Source organism: Pan troglodytes, chromosome 8 (assembly GCF_028858775.2).
Source record: "Pan troglodytes isolate AG18354 chromosome 8, NHGRI_mPanTro3-v2.0_pri, whole genome shotgun sequence".
Taxonomy (NCBI): domain Eukaryota; kingdom Metazoa; phylum Chordata; class Mammalia; order Primates; family Hominidae; genus Pan; species Pan troglodytes.
Genome location: NC_072406.2, coordinates 126,963,984 through 126,983,084, shown reverse-complemented (window position 1 = coordinate 126,983,084; position 19,101 = coordinate 126,963,984). Strand labels below are relative to the sequence as shown.

Below are 19,101 nucleotides of genomic sequence, written 5' to 3'. Positions count from 1 at the left end.
AAAAAAAAGTAGAAAAAATTTAAAATACAACTTAAGTCCAGAATTGTACATGACTCTTCACTGCAGGTAGTTAAGATTTTTAGGTCACTAAATTTTGCCATCTGCAGGTGCTTAAATAAATAAATCAGTACAATTTGGCTTTAAACAAATACATTACTATTTAGACTTTGTATTTTCTCTGTGTGGTGTTACTTTGGTTTGTAGTTTATTTTAACATAAATGTAGGTCATAGGTTGCTTAAGAAATTTAAGGCTGACACAGATTATTTCTCAATGTAGTAAAAATGAAAATAAATTTCAACAAGATAAACTTGTTTCACTGTACTCTGAAATGGTCTCTACTTCCTATTGGTAATAACTTTAAAACAAGCTGGCCTTTTTGGTGGTTGTTGGTAGTTAAGTGTTTATATCTATTACTTGAGGTCCCTTTATTTTATACTTTATACAGTATTTACCTGAAAGGAAAGCAAGCCAGATTTCTCTGACATGCCAAATGGACTTGGCCCATGTTTTTGGACTGAACTCAAATTTTGAGATAATAAACTTTGACTTAAAAAAGTAGTATCAACTTCACTTTAACAATTAGAAAATGTGACAAGTAGCTAAGTTACTCGATCAAATTCAAACTCATCACGCTCAGGGCAGGGACAAGATTTGGCTTCCTTACAATGTTCCCAGTGTTCTTTACATTCTGCTATGGGCTTTAGTATTTTACTATCTTTTTAAAATCACCACCATTACAAACAATAGTAAATGTATTATGAATTTTTTTAAATTAGCATTGTGATAACACAATAGTGTTATGAATACTTGATACTGTAAGTTCTCAATTATGCATGAAGACATTAGCCACTTGCCAAACTATTCACATTAAATTTTTAATCTCAGTCAAGTTACCTAGACCCTATTAGGAATCTATACTAAGAAAATGCCCTGCAAAGAGAAAAACAAAAGAAAAAGAAGAAAGAAGAAGGCCAGGTGTGGTGGTTCATGCCTGTAATCCCAGGACTTTGGGAGGCCGAGGCGGGTGGATCACCTGAGGTCAGGAGTTCAAGACCAGCCTGAGCAATATGGTGAGACCCCATCTCTATTAAAAATACAAAAATTTGCCAGGCGTGGTGGTGTGCACCTGTGATCCCAGCTACTCAGGACGCTGAGACAGGAGAATCGCTAGAGCCCGGGAGGGAGAGGTTGCAATGAGCCAAGATCACACCACTGCACTCCAGCCTGGGTGACAGAGCGAGACTCGGTCTCAGAAAAAAAAAAAAAAAAAAAAAAAAAAGAAGAAGAAATAGGGAGAGAAAGAAAAAAAGAAACTACAAGCAAGTATCACTCTCGGCAAAAATGTTTAGGAAAGAAAGAAAGTAAAACTAGGCCAAAAATGCTTAGCTTTCTAGGACTTGTGTTTTATCTCTGAGATCAGACTATACCATGTTCTTACCCAAAAGGCTTTGAAAATCAAGGGTTTTTTTTTTTGTTTGTGTTTTAATTTTGTTTTAGAGACGGGGTCTCACTATGTTGCCTAGGCTAGTGTGCAGTGGCTATCCTTAGGCACAATCATAGCGCCCTACAGCCTTGAATTCCTGGGGTCAAGCAATCCTCCTGCCTCAGACTCCTGAGTAGCTGGGACTACAGTTGCACCCGGCTCAAGAGTTTTAAAGATAAAAGGTTTCAGACGGGGCTCCATAGCTTACCAGCTGTAAGTCACATAACTGAAACCAAAGATTCCTCATTTGTAAAATAACACTAGAAATCTCTCTTGCCTATGATACACGGTTACAGGAAGAATGACTGAAACAGTCTATGAATCAGCGCTGTGCTATGAAGTGCTATCTGGTGAAATTGAAAAGTATTTTAAGTATTTCAGATATTCTGTTTTCAATGTATCCTTTTGTGCCAGCACTCTACAAACTAGAGAAAAAGTGCTCAAGATTGAAGATTCAGGGTAGATCTTTCAATTCAGAAACTACTTTTTAAAATTTAGATTCCTTTTTAGTACTTTCGGTCAAAATTCCTAAACATTACTGTCTTGATACTCATTGTTATTACCTCTTGCTTGTTAGCTTAATCAAGCAACAAGCTTGATTTAAACTACGCCTAGCAAACTGGCTCAAAAACAAAAACAAAAAACAAACCACAATAAACTGATGCATCCTGGCTACCCAGGAGGTTTACACAGCCATGAGGTGAGGCCACAATACCTATTAATAGCCAGATTTTTATACTTTGGTTGTCAGGTTTAAAACGACCAACCAAGCAACACTAGAAATACAGCAAATGCTATTAAGAGGTTAAAAAAGAAAAAAAAAAAGGACCTGGTCTCTTATAGAGATTACTGTCAGAAACAACGCTGACTAAACTCTAACAATGTGAAATACTTCTTAGATTACAATTTCTTTATTTGACTTTCTAGTTACTGAAGACAGCCTACTTAGTAAATTTCTTTTACAACTCCCTATGCTCACATAAATATTTAACTAAAATGCTAAAAAAAGAACACGTACTTTAACATACAGTTGAAAATTAATTCCAAATTGGTCCACTCAGTTTTCACACTGAGGAAAGTACTATGCTAGTTGTGTTCTTTCAGGTTTAGATTCTAATGAGTCAAGCATTTCAAAGCTCTCTCATCACTAAGCTTATGAGCCAATGAGAGATGGAAGGAGGGATTCCATAATCCCAAATTTATTTCTCCTAACAGTCAGATGAGATGTACGTAGCAACTTATCAGCTGATGGTGATTTTTATCCACCTTTAAAGGAGTACATTAACCTTTTCTATTTCACCTCTCCCTTATGAAAATGAGTATCGTTTACAAGCTTTGTCTAAAGAGCCAGGTTCATCTAACACTATTCTGTAATTTTACTGAGACCAGTGTTCAAGATTCAATCTGAAATGACATTTAGGGTCTTCCAAATTGAGCATCTGTATTTGTACTAAATGTACTAACTAAAAGGCTAAGCAAGTCAAAAAAGAAAAGCAGTCCTAATCATCTCCAAAATGTGTTAAGGATATTAAGACAATGGCCTATCATGAGAAGTAAAATAAACAAGCAGCTGTCAGGCCAAATAAATGTTTTTAACATACAGAATGCATCAGAAATCTGCCAGTTGTTGGCAATCAAGCTTCATGAAAAAGTCATCCAGTGGAAAAAGTAAGAAAACAATAAAAGTACTTTATTGAAGATCTACTAAGACTTGAGATGATTCTGTGGTGAATGGCAAAAAAAAATATGAAAATTAGTATTTTAAAATGTATTACCTGATCAAGAATTCTTCCCATTCTGTCGAACAGCACTTTCAAAAAATGACCTTCAAAGAAAGCGGCTTCTAAATTGCACTTTTCCAATGCTTTTGGAGACCCAGGCCACTCCCATCTTAAGCAGATAGCACAGTAGTCTCGGAACTAGGGGGAAAAAAGCATGTGAATCATTAAAGAACAAAAACAAATTAAGATGAAATAGAAATGATTTCCTCAAATAGGCATATAAAAAACCATTTGAATGCAGAATGTCTGCTATGCTTCAGGTGCCAAGGGAGAGGGGGAAGAGATGACTCAGATCTTTCTGTGACTAGGGGCACAGGTAAGATTATATTAACTGCTGCTACCAATATAAGTTGATGAAAAAGAGACATATTTTAACTTTACTAAAATACCCCTAACAGCTCTTTCCTTTAAAGGAATTTAACTCTTTAGTTACTTTCATCACCGATTTAGAGGACATTTAAAAAGCAAAGTCAGACCTAGCCAAGTTTTCAAATTTATTCTAAAATGGTATATACCACAGATGAACTGATGCATGTTATTTGAGAAGACAAGCCTGCCGTTCCTAGAATGAATGCACACTAGCACACTAGGCATGATGTTATGATAGGATCAAACAGTGCTACTCAAAGGTGGTCCATCGACCAGTGCTGGTCCTCAAAGTGTTCACTACCGTCCACAATGAGATGAGGACAAAAAGCAAGAGCAAGCGCTTAAAAAAGTTCCTAACAATTTGACTATGAAGAGTTTTATGTCTGTTGAATCTAACTATGAAATAATCAGGGTTTGTATTTTGTGTCTTTTTTTCTCTTCATTTTTCTACAATAGGAATTCTTTTTTTTTTTTGAGACGGAGTTTTGCTCTTGTTGCCCAGGATGGAGTGCAATGGCACAATCTCGGCTCACCACAACCTGCGCCTCCCAGGTTCAAGCGATTCTCCTACCTCAGCCCCCCAAGTAGCTGGAATTACAGGCATGTGCCACCACGCCTGGTTAATTTTGTATTTTTAGTAGAGATGGGGTTTCTCCGTGTTGGTCAGGCTGGTCTCGAATTCCTGACCTCACGTGATCTGCCTGCTTTGGCCTCCCAAAGTGCTGGGATTATAGGCATGAGCCACCACACCTGGCCAGGAATTCATTTTTATTGCATTTTACAAAAGTGTTGGTCTGTGACAGATTGGAAATTAAAAAAAAAAAAACCCTGGTCTTTCACTACAGATAGTTATCAGTGAAACAGTGTGAATATTTATAAGCACAAGATTATTTCATATAATAAAAATGAATTTTAAAAGTCTCCCCCAATATGTAATTTACTTGAATTGAAACAAAAGAAATTTAAAGCACTGTTTTCTGCTATATTCCTTCCCTCTTCAGATTCTCCTTATTTAATAAAACAAAATTACTTTGACTTCTCTAGTTTAGAAATTACCTGAAATTAAAACAGAAAATGGTCGGGTGCAGTGGCATGAGCCACCAGGTCCAGCAAATTTTTGTATTTTTAGTAGAGACGGGGTTTCACCATGTTGGCCAGGCTGGTCTCCAGCCCCTGACCTCAAGTGATCTGCCTGCCTCGGCCTCCCAAAGTGCTAGGATTACAGGCGTGAGCCACCGTGCCTGGCCCAAATCTCAATTTTTAAGAAATCATTTTTACATTAACACTTCTTATATTCTGACTTATAATTTCTTATAGCTTTTGGTTTTTCTAATATTTCTGAAACAATTATAACTGCATTTGTAATCACAAAATGGAAATGAAACTTTACAGAAAGAATAAAAGCAGTTTAAAAATCCAATCGGTACTGCCAAAAGATATATTTTACTTTTATTGTCTTTACTTGATTGTTATTTGAATGTTACTTGCTACTCCATTAATTTATTCATGTATTAATGCAGACGAATTCATGTACTAATGTGGACTTGAATTAAAGTATTATGAATTAACTATGTGCATATGCAGATTAGTTATATATAATAGGATACTTCAATACAAAGAATTTAAATAAAAATTAAATGTACATTTTTCAGATTTGAGAATTTTTAAAATTTAGACTGTAAATTTTAAAATTCTCTTCAAATTTTGAAATATTTTATTCTGGTTATTTATTCAACAAATACTAAATAGTTACTGATATTGTAAAATGTATAAAGCTCTAAGCTACATATTTTGAGGGATTTAATGGTAAATCAAGCATGAATCCTAGCCTCAAGAGACTGACTATTACCTTATAACCCCAAGGCAAGAAAGAAAACACAAAGGACCACAAAAGATTAGAGACAATGCCATGAGCATGAAGACGAGTAGTTACCTTTACTGTTGGGAAGGGAGAGGAGGAAGAGGGTAAAAAGAATAAATCACAAGCTGGCATTTAATCTGGATGTTGAAGACAGTGTAGAAATATAGATATCAGATGGTGGGTGAGAAATAAGAGGAGAACCTTGTAGGCAAACAGAATAGCATCAATAAATGCACGTAAATGTTATACTTCGATAGCAAGTGAAAGTCATAGTAAGAAATATAGAAAAGCAGGCTGGAAAATTGATCCGAAAGGATCTTGAATTCTAAGATTTGATGTCTAAGTATTTATACTTTATGAGTTAATAAAGAAGGGGTTCTCAGATCCACACTTCAATGAGATTAATCTGTTAATGGCTTCTAAGCAGAAGGAACAAGCTGAGGAAACAAGTTATGAGGCTACTGCAATCTGGCAGAGGTAATAAAGATGTAAACTAGGATTCTGAAAGCAAAAAGCAAAAATGGAGAAGGGGCAGACAGGAGAGATATAGCAGGGGCAAAACTGATACAACCTGGCAATACACTAGAGGCTAAGTAGAATAGAAGATGAATGAATCCCAGGCAACTCTGAAATACAAACCTTGAATGACCAGGAGGATGGATATGCCACTGACCACAGCAGGAAACAAAGGAGCAGATGCAGTGTTAAAGGCATCAATCATAAGTTCTGCTTTGGAAAGATAAAGTCTGAGGTCTTAGAAGAACACCTAAGTGGCTGAGGCTAGAGCTTTGGGGACACCTCAGATAGAGAATTCATGACAGAATGAATGTTAAACCAAAAGAACATCAAAGGAATGAAGATAGAAAAGAGGGCCATTGATAGATATTTTTGGTTTTTTGGCCACATCATAATATGGTGGACACAGTAAAAATGACACCTGACACCTAAAAGCAGCAGCAGCAAAGAATGATGCTGCAGAAGCCTTAAGAAAGGAGAAAGTTTGAAATGGCAGGGCTGGGGTGGGAGGTGGGAGGTGGTTTAAACAAGTTCAGCGAAGTTACAGGATAGACGCTCAATACACAAAACCAGCAGCATTTCTACATTTGGAAAGAACAATCAGAAAATGAAGTTCACAAAATAATTTCACTTACAATAAAGAATAAAATACTTAGGAATAGATTTAATGAAGGAAGTGCAAGACTTGTACACTGAAAACTATGAAATTCTGTTGAATAACACTAAAAAGAACCTGAGTAAATGGAAAAACATCCAGTGTTCACGAATTGGAAAACTTAATATTGTTAGGATGGCTGTACTTCTCCAATCAATCTACAGATTCAATGTAAGCCTTACAAAAATTTCAACTGCTTTTTTTTTTTTTTTTTTTTTTTGCAGAAATGGACAAAGTAATCCTAAAATTCATATGGAATTACAAGGGACTCCAAATAGCCAAAACGATTTTGAGAAAGAAGCAAGTTGAAGGATTCATATTTCTCAATTTCAAAACTTACTGCAAAGCTGCAGTAATCGAGACAGGGTGGTGCTGGGATAAGGACAGGTACATAGGTCAGTGGAATAGAATTGAGAGTCCTCAAATAAACTTTACACTTACAGTCAATACACGGAAAATACCCTTTTCACTAAGTGCTGCAGAGACAACTGGATGTCTACATGTAAAAAAAATGAATCTGGACCCCACCTCACACTATATACAATAACTAACTCAAAACAGATTAAAGACCTAAATGGATAAACTAAAACTATGAAACTCTTAGAAAGAGACTTAGGTGAAAATCTATGTAATCTTGGTTAGGCAATGATTTCTTAGGTACGGCACAAAAAGCATGAAGAAAAAATAGTTAAGTTGCACTTCATCAAAATTAAAAACTTTTGGCCAGGTGCAGTGGCTCATAACTGTAATCCCAGCACTTTGAGAGGCCAAGGTGGGCAGATCACTTGAGGCCAGGAGTTCAAGATCAGCCTAGGCAACAGGGTGAAACTCCATCTCTACTAAAAATACAAAAATTAGTTTGGCGTGGTGGCACAAGCCTGTAATCCCAGCTACTCGGGAGGCTGAGGCAGGAGGATTGCTTGAACCCAGAAGGCAGAGGTTGCAGTGAGCCGAGATCGTGCCACTGCATTCCTGCCTGGATGACAGAGCACGACTCTGTCTCAAAACAACAACAAACAAACAAACAAAAAAACAAAATTAAAAACTTTTGTGTGTTGAAGGACGCTATCAAGAAAGTGAAAAGGCAACTCCCAGATGGGAGAATATGTTTGTAAATAATGTATCTGATAAGGATCTACTATGCAGAATATGTAAGGGACTCTTACAACTCAACAATAAAAAGACAAATAGCACAATTAAAACACAGGCAAAGGATTTTTTTTTATTTTTTGGAGACAGGGTCTTGCTCTGTTGCCCAGGCTGGAGTGCAGTGGCACCATCATAGCTCACTGTAGCCTTAAACTCCTGAGCTCAAGCAGTCCTCCTGCCTCAGCTTCCCCAATAGCTGGAACTACAGGTGCATGCCACCACACACGGATAATTTTTTAAAAAAATTTTTGTAAAAATGGGATTGTGAAGGCTGGTGTCAAATTTCTGGCTTCAAGTGATCCTTCCACCTTGGCCTCCCAAAGTGCTGGGGTTACAGGTGTGAGACACCACACTTGGCTGGGATTTAAATATTCTTCAGAGAAGAGTACAAGTATCTGCTAAGCATATGAAAAGGTACTCAACGTCATTAGTCATAAGGAAATGTAAATCAAAACCACTAGGAGACACCACTTCACACCTCCTGGGGTAGCTAAAATTTAAAAAGAATAATGGTAAGTATTGGCAAGGAAATGGTGAAACTGGAACCCTCATACACTGCTGGTGTGATGTAAAATGGTGCCACCACTGTGAAAAACAGTTTGGCAGTTCCTCAAAAAAGTTAAATATAGAATTACCATGTGACCCATCAATTTTACTACTAAGCATATACCCAAGAAAACGGAAAACCCGTATTCAACAAAAAAGGAATATTCACAGCATAAGTATTCATAATAATCAACAATTAGAAACAACCCAAATGTCCATTAACTGACAGATACACAAAATATCCGTACAATAAAATATTATTCAGCCATAAAAAGAAAGGAAGTACTGATGCATGCTTCAACTTGAATGAAACTTGAAAACATGGCCTTACGCTGAGTAAAAAATGCCAGACAGAAAAGGTCACATAGAGTATGATTCCATTTTTGTGAAATGTCAAGAAAAGGCAAAGTCATAGAGACAGAAAGTAGATGAGCGGCTGCCAGGGCTGCGGGTTGGCGGGGAGGAGGAGTCAATATGAAGTGACTGCTTTATTTGTACAGGGTTTCTTTCTGGGGTGATAGCAATCTTCTGGCATTAGATAGTGATGATGGTTGCATAACATTGTGAATATACTGAAAAACATTAAATTGTACACTTTAAAATAGTTAAAACGTTGAATTTTATCTCAATACAAGTTTTCTTTGCAGGAGGAATTTTTTAATACAATTTTTAAAATCTTACGATGTAAAATGCTATAAAGAGGAAAGAAGAATGAGAAAAGTCTCCTTAACTTAGAAGCAAACCTTTGAGCAAGTCGTTTGAGTGAGGTAGAAAGGTGAAATTCCGGGGCTGAAGGAGTGAGAGCTGGGCAGCAGAGGGACTATACTTGTGAATCACTGTCTGCATCAGAATGAAGGAGAAAAGGATAATGGCTTGTGTATGAGGATCAAGGGTGCATGGTGGGTAGAATTATTAAGATATCATGTTTTGGATCAGTAGGAGAAATGGATCCGGGTGAGATATAATTTAAAGTGGGAAAAAATTAAAGAGCATAAAGAAATCTTGAGATGGAGACACACAATCGGTGAAGTGCAAACTAAGGTCACTTGCACAAAGCAAAAGTAGTTATAGCAGAGACCAGGTCTTTTTTTTTTTTTTTTTTTGGACATGGAGTCTTGCTCTCTTGCCCAGGCACGATCTTGGCTCATTGCAACCTCCACCTCCCAGGTTCAAGCGATTCTCCTGCCTCAGCCTCCTGAGTAGCTGGGACTACAGGCGCCTGTCACCATGCCTGGCTAATTTTTGTATTTTAGTAGAGACGGGGTTTCACCATGTTGGCCAGGCTGGTCTCGAACTCCTGACCTCAAGTGATCCACCCGCTTCGGCCTCCCAAAGTGCTGGGATTACAGGTGTGAGACACTGCACCCGGCCCAGGTCTCATTTTTAATAAGAATGAAGTCATTTCCTTGGAGCAGTGGTGGTGGGCAGTGTGACAAGGGGTGTGCATGTGTCTATTTTTAGATTTCATTTCCAACATTTAGTGACTTCACCTACCTGCCTATGAGCATCTCGGAGGTAAGTGTCATATCCTGTGCCCTCAACATGGTAGGAGGATTTTGCGTCATCCGGTACCAGACAGAGAAAACTTAAATGAAAACGGCCACAATTATGCAAGATGTCCATTTGCATGAAAAAAAAAAAGGAAAAAGTAGAAGTGAAAAAGACCATAATCAATACTCTCATAATTCAATAATAACTTTATAAGTACTAAAGCATCTAGTGATATCGTAAGTTCAACTAAGTATTAATACAAATGGAAACCCGAGAAATGAAATTATATGTTGTTAATTCCTGATAAGTTTTACAATTCATTGATTAAATATTCTCATTATTTTAAAGGTTTTAAAAATTACCAATTCCACTTAAAATAGAAATAAGCCTAAGAAAGACATTTTTTTCCTCTTCAGATTGCTGTATAATGACAGACTGCCATGATATTTGTTAATCTCAGGAAACTGGTTTTAAGTAATTGAACTTGAGATTTTTATGTACCCTAATTTTGCATCTTGAGCCACATGCAATTTTTCTCTAAAATCACCTGCCAGAACCAGGTATATCAGTGACAACACTGCAAGGGAAGCAAAAGAGAGAAAAAAAATTGCCACAGAAAAGGGCACTTTTAAAAAAACATAAAACCACGAACTAACAAAAAGGAATAGCCCAACACTTAGCACACGTTTAATAAGTATATCTTATCAAACCAGCAATTCTCAATGTTGTTACAATTGGGAATTACTTAAAATTAAACCGTTTATATTTTTTAAAAATGGGATGACTCAGCACGGTGGCTCACGCCTGTAATCCCAGCACTCTGGGAGGTCAAGTCGTAGTAGCCATGCAACCGTAATCCCAGCTACTCAGGAGCCTGGGGCAGGAGAATCGCTTGAACCCGGGAGACGGAAGTTGCAGTGAGCAGGGATCATGCCACTGCACTCCAGCCTGGGCGACACAGTGAGACTCTGTCTCAAAAAAAAAAAAAAAAAAAAGGTGGGGGAGGGAACTTTGATGGTTCATTTAACCACAGTTAATATTAAGTAGAGCTTTTCTCTTAGTATCAAGTGTTGCCCGCAGCCTGGCACTTGTTACATAAGCAAGACCAAAAAACTGACATAATCTTTAAAGAAGATCAAGTTCATAAGAGATTTCTGTAACCATCTAAGAGCAGAGCTCTTACATGTTATACACTTTCGGAGGCCGAGGTGGGCCGATCACTTGAGGTCAGGAGTTTGAGACCAGCCTGACCAACATGGTGAGACCCCGTCTCTACTAAAAATACAAAAATTAGCTGGGTGACGTGGCAGGAGCCTGTAATCCCAGCTACTTGGGAGGCTGAGGCAGGAGAATCGCTTAAACCCAGGAGGCGGAGGTTGCAGTAAGCAGAGATTGTGCCACTGCACTCCAGCGTGGGCAACAGAGCAAGACTCCATCTCAAAAAATACTACTACTAATAAACAAAAACAAAAAACAAGTAAGAGAGATGGAAGTCAAATTTTATATAGCAACTCACCTATTTACAATTTTATGAACTTCAGTTTTTCCATCATTTTTGGGGTGGTCTGGAGTAGCAGGAGGTGAAGAACTAAGCCACTCTTGGTTTGGCAAAGTGTTTTCTGGTGAAATGTCAGTAAATAATGGATCTTCTTCCAGATCTCTAAGTTAAATTTAATGACACATAAAAAGCACTATTTTATTATGACATTTTCTAAACCAAAAGATTCTCTGCTACGTTCTTAGAAAATGTTACATAATTTTGCTAATATAAAGGATTAAGGAATTATGTATATTTTCTAGGCAAATTAACATTCTATACTATTTTGTTATTGGGTCTAATGAATACACAATATTATTTGTAATGTAAAAGGATGGTAGTATCAATGCATCTAATTTTACTTTTAAGAACTTTTAAACTGTAAGAGGTATTTCTTTTGAGGATAAGGGAAATAGATAAGAGGAGAGAGAAAGTTCTATCTCTACATGAAATGCTGAACTCACGGAGTTGGATGGAAACTTACACTGCTCCTGCTATCAATCCATTTTCTACCACATCTTTATCTTCTGGACACAAAGGTTTATATTCTGTATAATTTCTTTCTTCAAGATTTCTCAAGACCAAGTTGTAAAGAATGTGCTCATTGGGTTTTTGTAAAAGATGTTCAAACATTCGTAATGTCATTATGCTTATCTGAAACCAAAATTGATAAAAGCTAACTGAAAAATGTCTTTACATAAGTGACTCTTCTTACCATCTTGTGAGTCATGCTTTCAATTTCTAAAGCCAATAAAAGAGGTTGTATTGAAAACATCTCAAGTATAATACATTAAAACCAGTATTTCAAAGAATCTAAGTCCAATTCTAAATCGTTATGTAGCTTACCTCATCAGATATGTGATCACAATGTTCAATTAACCTATGCCTTAAAGGATGTCTGCTGATTTCTGCCAGAGTTTCTGGTTCCCTCTGTTCTCCAAGGATAAAAAACACCATTTCTTGAAGCAAAACATCAGAGGTCACTTGCCGAACGATGCGATGAAGCAGAGCAGTGGATGTGAGAATACCCATCTCAGAACTGAGCACAATGAACAGATAGTCAGTGGGCAAAAATAACATGACACAGTGATGCGGTTTTTTTCAAAAGAAAACAGGCTACTCACGTTTGCATTAATTGAGGTTCCATAACACCAATGAAAAATCTTTCATGAACAGCTTTGGCAAGAGCAACAGCAGCAGTCTGGAATATAGTAGGAACATCATTTTTTTTAATATAAAAGAAACACTAATTTGTAACATCAATAAATCAGTTTGGACTCCCAACTGAATTAATGTGGAAAGACAAAACTTGCCTAATGACCCTCTTATTGGTGGCATATAAATCTAGATTAGATGTTGGCTACTGGGTCATTTACACTTTTTTCTAAATTTCCAAGAATAAGAGGAATAGGATGAAAAATTATTCCAATGTCCATATAGTATTAACATCTCACCAAAGAGCAGGACTGAAGGGAAATCAGTGTTACTTTGTAAAGTACTGTACCATAATATTTAAGGAAATATAAAAGGGCAGAACTTGAACTTTGATTTATTCTGGAATTGTAATACACACATACAAACACATATACACTTTTTTGTTTACTTATTTTACTAACCATGGTATTCTAAGACAATTAAAATGTATTTGGGATATAAATTAGGGATTCCAATTTCACTTAATAGATATTTATATCTTAAAATGATCAAAAAACAATAAAAAATTACAAACCTTTTGGGCTTCCTTAATGAGCTGATCACAATAATCAAACCAGGAAAGAAATGAAATTAAGGCTCGTTTTCCTGGAAATGCTGAAGCATCTTCTTTATGACTATATGAGTCCAAGCTGTAAGACAAGGAAGAATTGCTAAGTCCAAAGTTATCCAAAAGCATGGACCCTATTCAGAATGTATGGAAAAATGAAGGCACGTGAACACACTCAGATAGTATGGTACATTCACACAGGAATGCTGGAGGACAGTGAGAAGAGGATTCTGTAAAAGAAACCAAAGATAAGAGAAAATCTTTTAAATAAGAGCTGTAAATAATTTTCACGTATTAAGTAGGAGAAGAGAGGTTAAAGCAGAATGGAACTGCAGGAGGCCAGGTGTGGTGGCTCATGCCTGTAATACCAGCACTTTGGGAGGCCAACGTGGGTGGGTGGGTGGATCACTTGAGGTCAGGAGTTCGAGACCAGCCTGGCCAATATGATGAAACTCTCTCTCTCTCTACTAAAAATACAAAAAAAAAAAAAAAAAATTAGCTGGGCATGGTGGCTCATGCCTGTAATCCCAGCTACTTGGGAAGCTGAGGCACGGGAATCACTTGAACCTGGGAGACGGAGGTTGCGGTAAGCCAAGATCGCTTCACTGCACTCCAGCCTGGGTGACGGAGCAAGACTCCATCTCAAAGAAAAAACAAACAAACAAAAAAACAGTGGAGCTGCAGGAGAAAAAACACTGGGATAGCTCCTCATACTCCTGCCCTAAATGTTACCAAGTAACATCAACAAAAAGATGGAGGTTCTCAGCTGCTGGGATGGAAGAAAAGAACGGTAAATGGGGATCTACAAACAGAAATAGCGAGTGGACTACTTCTCTTCCTGCCCTAAAATGCAATACAGTCGTAATGTTAACAAGTGGGTCTGCCCTATAGATGTTGACAGAAAATAGAGTGGAAAAAAGAAAGACACATTAAAAATACAGAGAAATACAATAAAAGGTGATTATGTCAAAACCTTAGGCTGCTTACAGGTGGTGGGACTATGGGCAACTTGTTTATGCTGCTTTATACTTTTTAATAACTTATAAACGTTCTGCAATAATCATATTTCCCTATGATAATCAAGTTGGGGAGTCTAAAAGGTAGGAAGAAGAGGTGAAAGAATGAGGTAGAAGAGATTCTGTACAAACAGGCCAGGAGACAGATTAGACTGCTCTAGAGGCTGTGGAAATTATTTTAAAAGGAGATTCCTTCTTTGAGGGTTTTTTGTTTTTAATAATCAGTTAAAATTATTGGTTTTAATGTAAGCCCTTAAAAATTGATCAGTAAAATGGACAAAATAAAAATATCTTAACTATGTAACAGCTGGATTGTTCCCACACCAATTCATTACCACTGACTGATAAATTTAATACAAGCTTCAAGAAAATATTCCCATTTAATGATCACTAGTGGTGTTCAATTTTTCAAAGACTTCTACCATTGCAAAATAGAAATGGATTTTAAAATGTAGGTGTTAAGAAGTCACCTTTATGGGAAAATACAAGTAACGGTGCTTACCCCCAGTTAATTGCTTCCACGGTTTCAATATCTAACGGATCCACTGACTGAGGTAGGGCCTTGTACAGGGAGGCAAGTCTGTCTGTCAGTAGTTCACACAAGCAAGTGCTCTGTGTAAGGCACTTTGCAGCCGCAGGCTCTGGCAAACTTACTAACAGCATCAAGCCTTCACATGCCTTCACAGCTATTCTGCCATCCTAAAGGAAAAAAAAATCCCCCTTCAATTCTTGAATTGTATATACATCAGGTTGTTTGAAAACATTCAACATAAAAGGATTTAATGTTTCACACTAAAAGAAAAATAGATTTTGTCTATTTTAAATGCATATTATTGGCCAACTGTGGAGCTTCACGCCTGTAATCCCAGCACTTTGGGAGGCCAAGGCGGGTGGATCAGCTGAGGTCAGGAGTTTGAGACCAGCCTGGCAACATGGTGAAACCCCATCTCTACTAAAAATACAAAAATTAGCTGGCGTGGTGGCGTGCACCTGTAATCCCAGCTACTAGGGAGGCTGAGGCAGGAGAATTGCTTGAACCCAGAGATGGAGGTTGCAGTGGGCCAAGATTGCACCACTGTACTCCAGCCTGGACAACACAGCAAGACTCCATCTCAAAAAAAAAATTAAAAATTAAAATTAAAAAAATAAATAAATGCACATTATTGAAATAATGTTAGGGGGAAAAAAGTAAGGACCATAACTCACAGGACTTCTAGTAAGATTTAACAAAGAATTCACTAAATTGTAATCCTGATTTGGACGAACAACCGAGGCCTCTGGCTGTGAGGTGACACTGAGGTTATCCAAGCTTGTGGACAGGTGATCCATCTGATGAGGAGGCTCATCTTCCAATTCTGTTTGCTCCATTCCAGTAGCACCAGATAGTTCCTCTGGTTGACGGGACTGTCCTGTATCTGTTGACAAGGAATCCTGACCTTTTAATGTATCTTCTGAAATTACATTTGGTACTCCTTTGGAAGCCAATGATTTCATCTTATTCTGAAAAGGAATATATGTTTTATAAAATTCACATCAATAACTTTTTAAGCCAAAAATAATATTTTAATGGATTTTTCTATAACATTCCACATGCCTAGCCAAAGTAGCAATAGATGTTATGTCACATGAAAATATTCTGACTTTTAACAAACTGTGTTTTAGAATGATTTTACCATTGCATAGGAGTTTATCACACTCCTCATACTAACTACAAAATGTTTTACACTGACCATAAGCAATGAACAGTATTACTGATAATTTGACTACTGCTTAAAACAACTAATGTTAGTGAGGAAAAAAGTTTCAGGAGGTTTCAATTGCAGTTAACCTTTTCCTCATCACTGGACTACTGTAACTACATAGTCTTAATGTTAATTCTTATAAGATCATAGGGTGGGGGGGGGGTTTGCAGGGAAGGAAGTACAAACTTACAAATAAAAATATTTTAAAGTTCAAAAGTTACCAGCATTAGACTGAAGGTTTCCGCAAAAGCTCCCAAATTCTCTCAAATATATAAGCATCTTTTCTAAGTTTTTCCTTAAACCTCTACTCTATAAGAACACAGGAGGCTGGGCACAGTGACCCATGCCTGTAATACCAGCACTTTGGGAGGCCGAGGCAGGAGGATCACTTGAGCCCAGGAATTCGAGACTAGATGGGGCAACATAGTGAGATCATGTCTCTACTAAAAAAATAAAATAAAATAAGCTGGGTGTGGTGGCTTGCACCTATGGTCCTAGGCCTTGGGAGGCTGAGTGAGGCAGGAAGATTGCTTGAGCCTGGGAGGTTACAGCTGTGGTGAGCTGTGATCATGCCACTGCACTCCAGCCTGGGCACAGAGCAAGACCCTGTCTCAAAAAAATTTAAAAAAAGAGAACCCAAGAAACTACTCAGGGGACATTTTTACCAGTGTCTTTAGGATAGAAATAAGATTTGCTTGAAATGCTGGTGCTCCCTCCCCCAATCCACATACCAAAACACAAAGAGACTCTTAACTGAAGCAAATTAGCAAATTATTAGCTTCAAGGCAAAAGTATCTTGCTTTCCATTTGAACATAAGAGCAGAAATCAAATTACACAAGTAGGTTAAAATTCACCATAAACTAACTTCTCCCAGGGCCTATCATCATAGAAACATATTAAAGGCTGAATGAATTCAGGGTTCTACTTCCAAAGTTATATTATACTAATTATAAATCACTTTTATTGCTGTTAAAAGCATAGGTTAGACCAATCTTCTTGAGGAATTGAGTTCACAGAACATATTTATTAAAAGAAAACAACTCTATGGGACTCAATGAATACTCCAAACAATTTGCCAATTTCCAACAAAATCAATGGCATATTGGCCGGGTGCAGTGGCTCACATCCCAGCACTTTGAGAGGCTGAGGCAGGCGGATCACTTGAGGTCAGGAGTTCGAGACCAGCCTGGCCAACATGGTAAACCCTGTCTCTACTAAAAATACAAAAATTAGCTGGGCGTGGTGGCATGTGCCTGCAATCCCAGCTACCAGGGAGGCTGAGGCAGAAGAATCACTTGAATCTGGGAGGCAGAGGTTGCAGTGAGCCGAGATCATGCCACTGCACTCCAGCCTGGGCAACAGAGCAAGACTCCACCTCAAAAAAAAAAAAAAAAAAAAAAACCAATGGCATATCATACTCTTTATGAAAGTAAAACATTTCATTCAATTTAAAATACTAGTAATATTGTTGGGAGAGGCGTCTCAAATAAGAACAGCAAGAGGAAGGATGTTAGTATAGCACTCCGTCCTTCAATCAATGTTTCTCAAAGTAAGACTCAAGATTGTTGGTATCCTGGTCTTCTGTGGGGCTTGATAAAAATGCAGATTCCTGGGTCCCATCCGGACCTGTTGAATATCTGGAGGTGGAGCCAAGGAATGTGCATTTTAGAAAAATTTCCTAGGTGATGAGGAACTGTGGCTTTAACACTTTGGTTCCTACTAAAACTGTTGCCCTTCTGTTTTAGGGATCTCATCAGTACCCACAACATAGTCACACACATAGCTTCTAAATCTCTTAAACTTAAGCTTCCTTCCCAAATCAAAGATTTGCAATACCGAATACCTGCTAATTATCTCCATCAGGAAATCATGATGACTCAAAGCATCTGGAACCAAAATTATCATCTTCCCCTCAAAATCAGCTCCCTTGGGGCCCCTGTTTTTCTACTAGCAGCAGCCTTATTGGTTCAGGAATTCCAGCATTCAAATCATCCTTTCCCAGCTTCTGCATCTGAGCAGTTACAAGGCCATATAGAGCCTACCTCTAGTCTGAAGTTATGCATTTCATTCCAACCCACTGCTTCCAACTTGGTCGTAGTCTTTGTTACTTCTTGCCTGGGTTACTCCATCAGTTTCCAAATTAGTTTCCCTGATTTTATCTCTCCTCTCAAAGAATCTGCCATATAAAAGGCTGCTGCCAATTTAACTTAAGGCACAGATACCATCACATAATAACATCCCTGCTCAAAAATAGTTAATGGCTCCCCAGTATCTACAAGTAAGAATAAACTCTTCACCTTGTCATTCAAAGCCTTTGACAATACTTAGTCTATCTGTTCAGGTGCTTCTTGCCACACATCTTAATTATACTGTTTCCTGAACACACCACAAACTTTTATATCTTCATTCCTTATGTTCACCCACTCTAAACATGTCAAGGCTCATTTGTCTGTATTTATTTATTTTTTATAGAGATGAGGTCTTGCTATGTTGCTCAGGCTGATCTCGAACTCCTGGGCTCAAGCAATCTGCTTGCCTCAGCCTCCCAAAGTGCTAGGATTACAGGTGTGAATCACCGCGCCCAGCCTCATTTCAAAGATGACCTCTTCCAGGAAGACTTTCTTGATGACCTAGAGCTGATGAATCTCTCCATCCTATAAGTACTTAAGGAATTTACTTTGTATCTTTCCTTTGATTCTCACCTTACTCTACTCTAGATTACAGTATCTGAACATTCATTTACTGTCTTCACCAGACTGTAAACTCCTTTAGGACAAAGACTGTTTCTTTTCTCTTTTTTTTTTTTTTTTTTTTGAGACAGAGTCTTGCTCTGTCGCCCAGGCTGAAGTGCAGTGGCGTGATCTTGGCTTACTGCTACCTCTGCCTCCTGGGTTCAAGCAATTCTCCTGCCTCAGCCTCCTGAGTAGCTGGGACTATAGGCACGGGCCACCAAGCCCGACTGATTTTTTGTATTTTTAGTAGAGAAGGGGTTTCACTGTGTTAGCCAGGATGATCTTGATTGATCTCCTGACCTTATGATCTGCCCGCCTCAGCCTACCAAAGTGCTGGGATTACAGGCATGAGCCACCGCGCCCGGCCGGCAAAGACTGTTTCTAACTCATCTACCATATATATTTAACCAATAGGAGATGCAAATATTGGCTGACAGTAATGAATAGAGAAAGATGAC

At 37.9% G+C, this 19,101-nt stretch overlaps 1 protein-coding gene across 3 annotated transcripts in view; it reads right to left on the bottom strand.

The window, feature by feature from the left end:
• FHIP2A (FHF complex subunit HOOK interacting protein 2A) overlaps positions 1–19,101 on the bottom strand; it is a 79,249-nt gene that overhangs the window by 42,263 nt on the left and 17,885 nt on the right. For all 3 annotated transcript variants that reach the window (XM_016919430.3, XM_016919428.3, XM_016919429.3), the window contains exons 6-14: positions 15,375–15,668; positions 14,671–14,867; positions 13,120–13,234; positions 12,515–12,591; positions 12,237–12,429; positions 11,875–12,044; positions 11,370–11,513; positions 9,857–9,947; positions 3,261–3,404 (exon numbers count right to left, since the gene is read on the bottom strand). In XM_016919430.3, the coding sequence (XP_016774919.2) occupies positions 3,261–3,404; positions 9,857–9,947; positions 11,370–11,513; positions 11,875–12,044; positions 12,237–12,429; positions 12,515–12,591; positions 13,120–13,234; positions 14,671–14,867; positions 15,375–15,668 (1,425 nt within the window). The remainder of the gene's footprint in view (positions 1–3,260; positions 3,405–9,856; positions 9,948–11,369; positions 11,514–11,874; positions 12,045–12,236; positions 12,430–12,514; positions 12,592–13,119; positions 13,235–14,670; positions 14,868–15,374; positions 15,669–19,101) is intronic.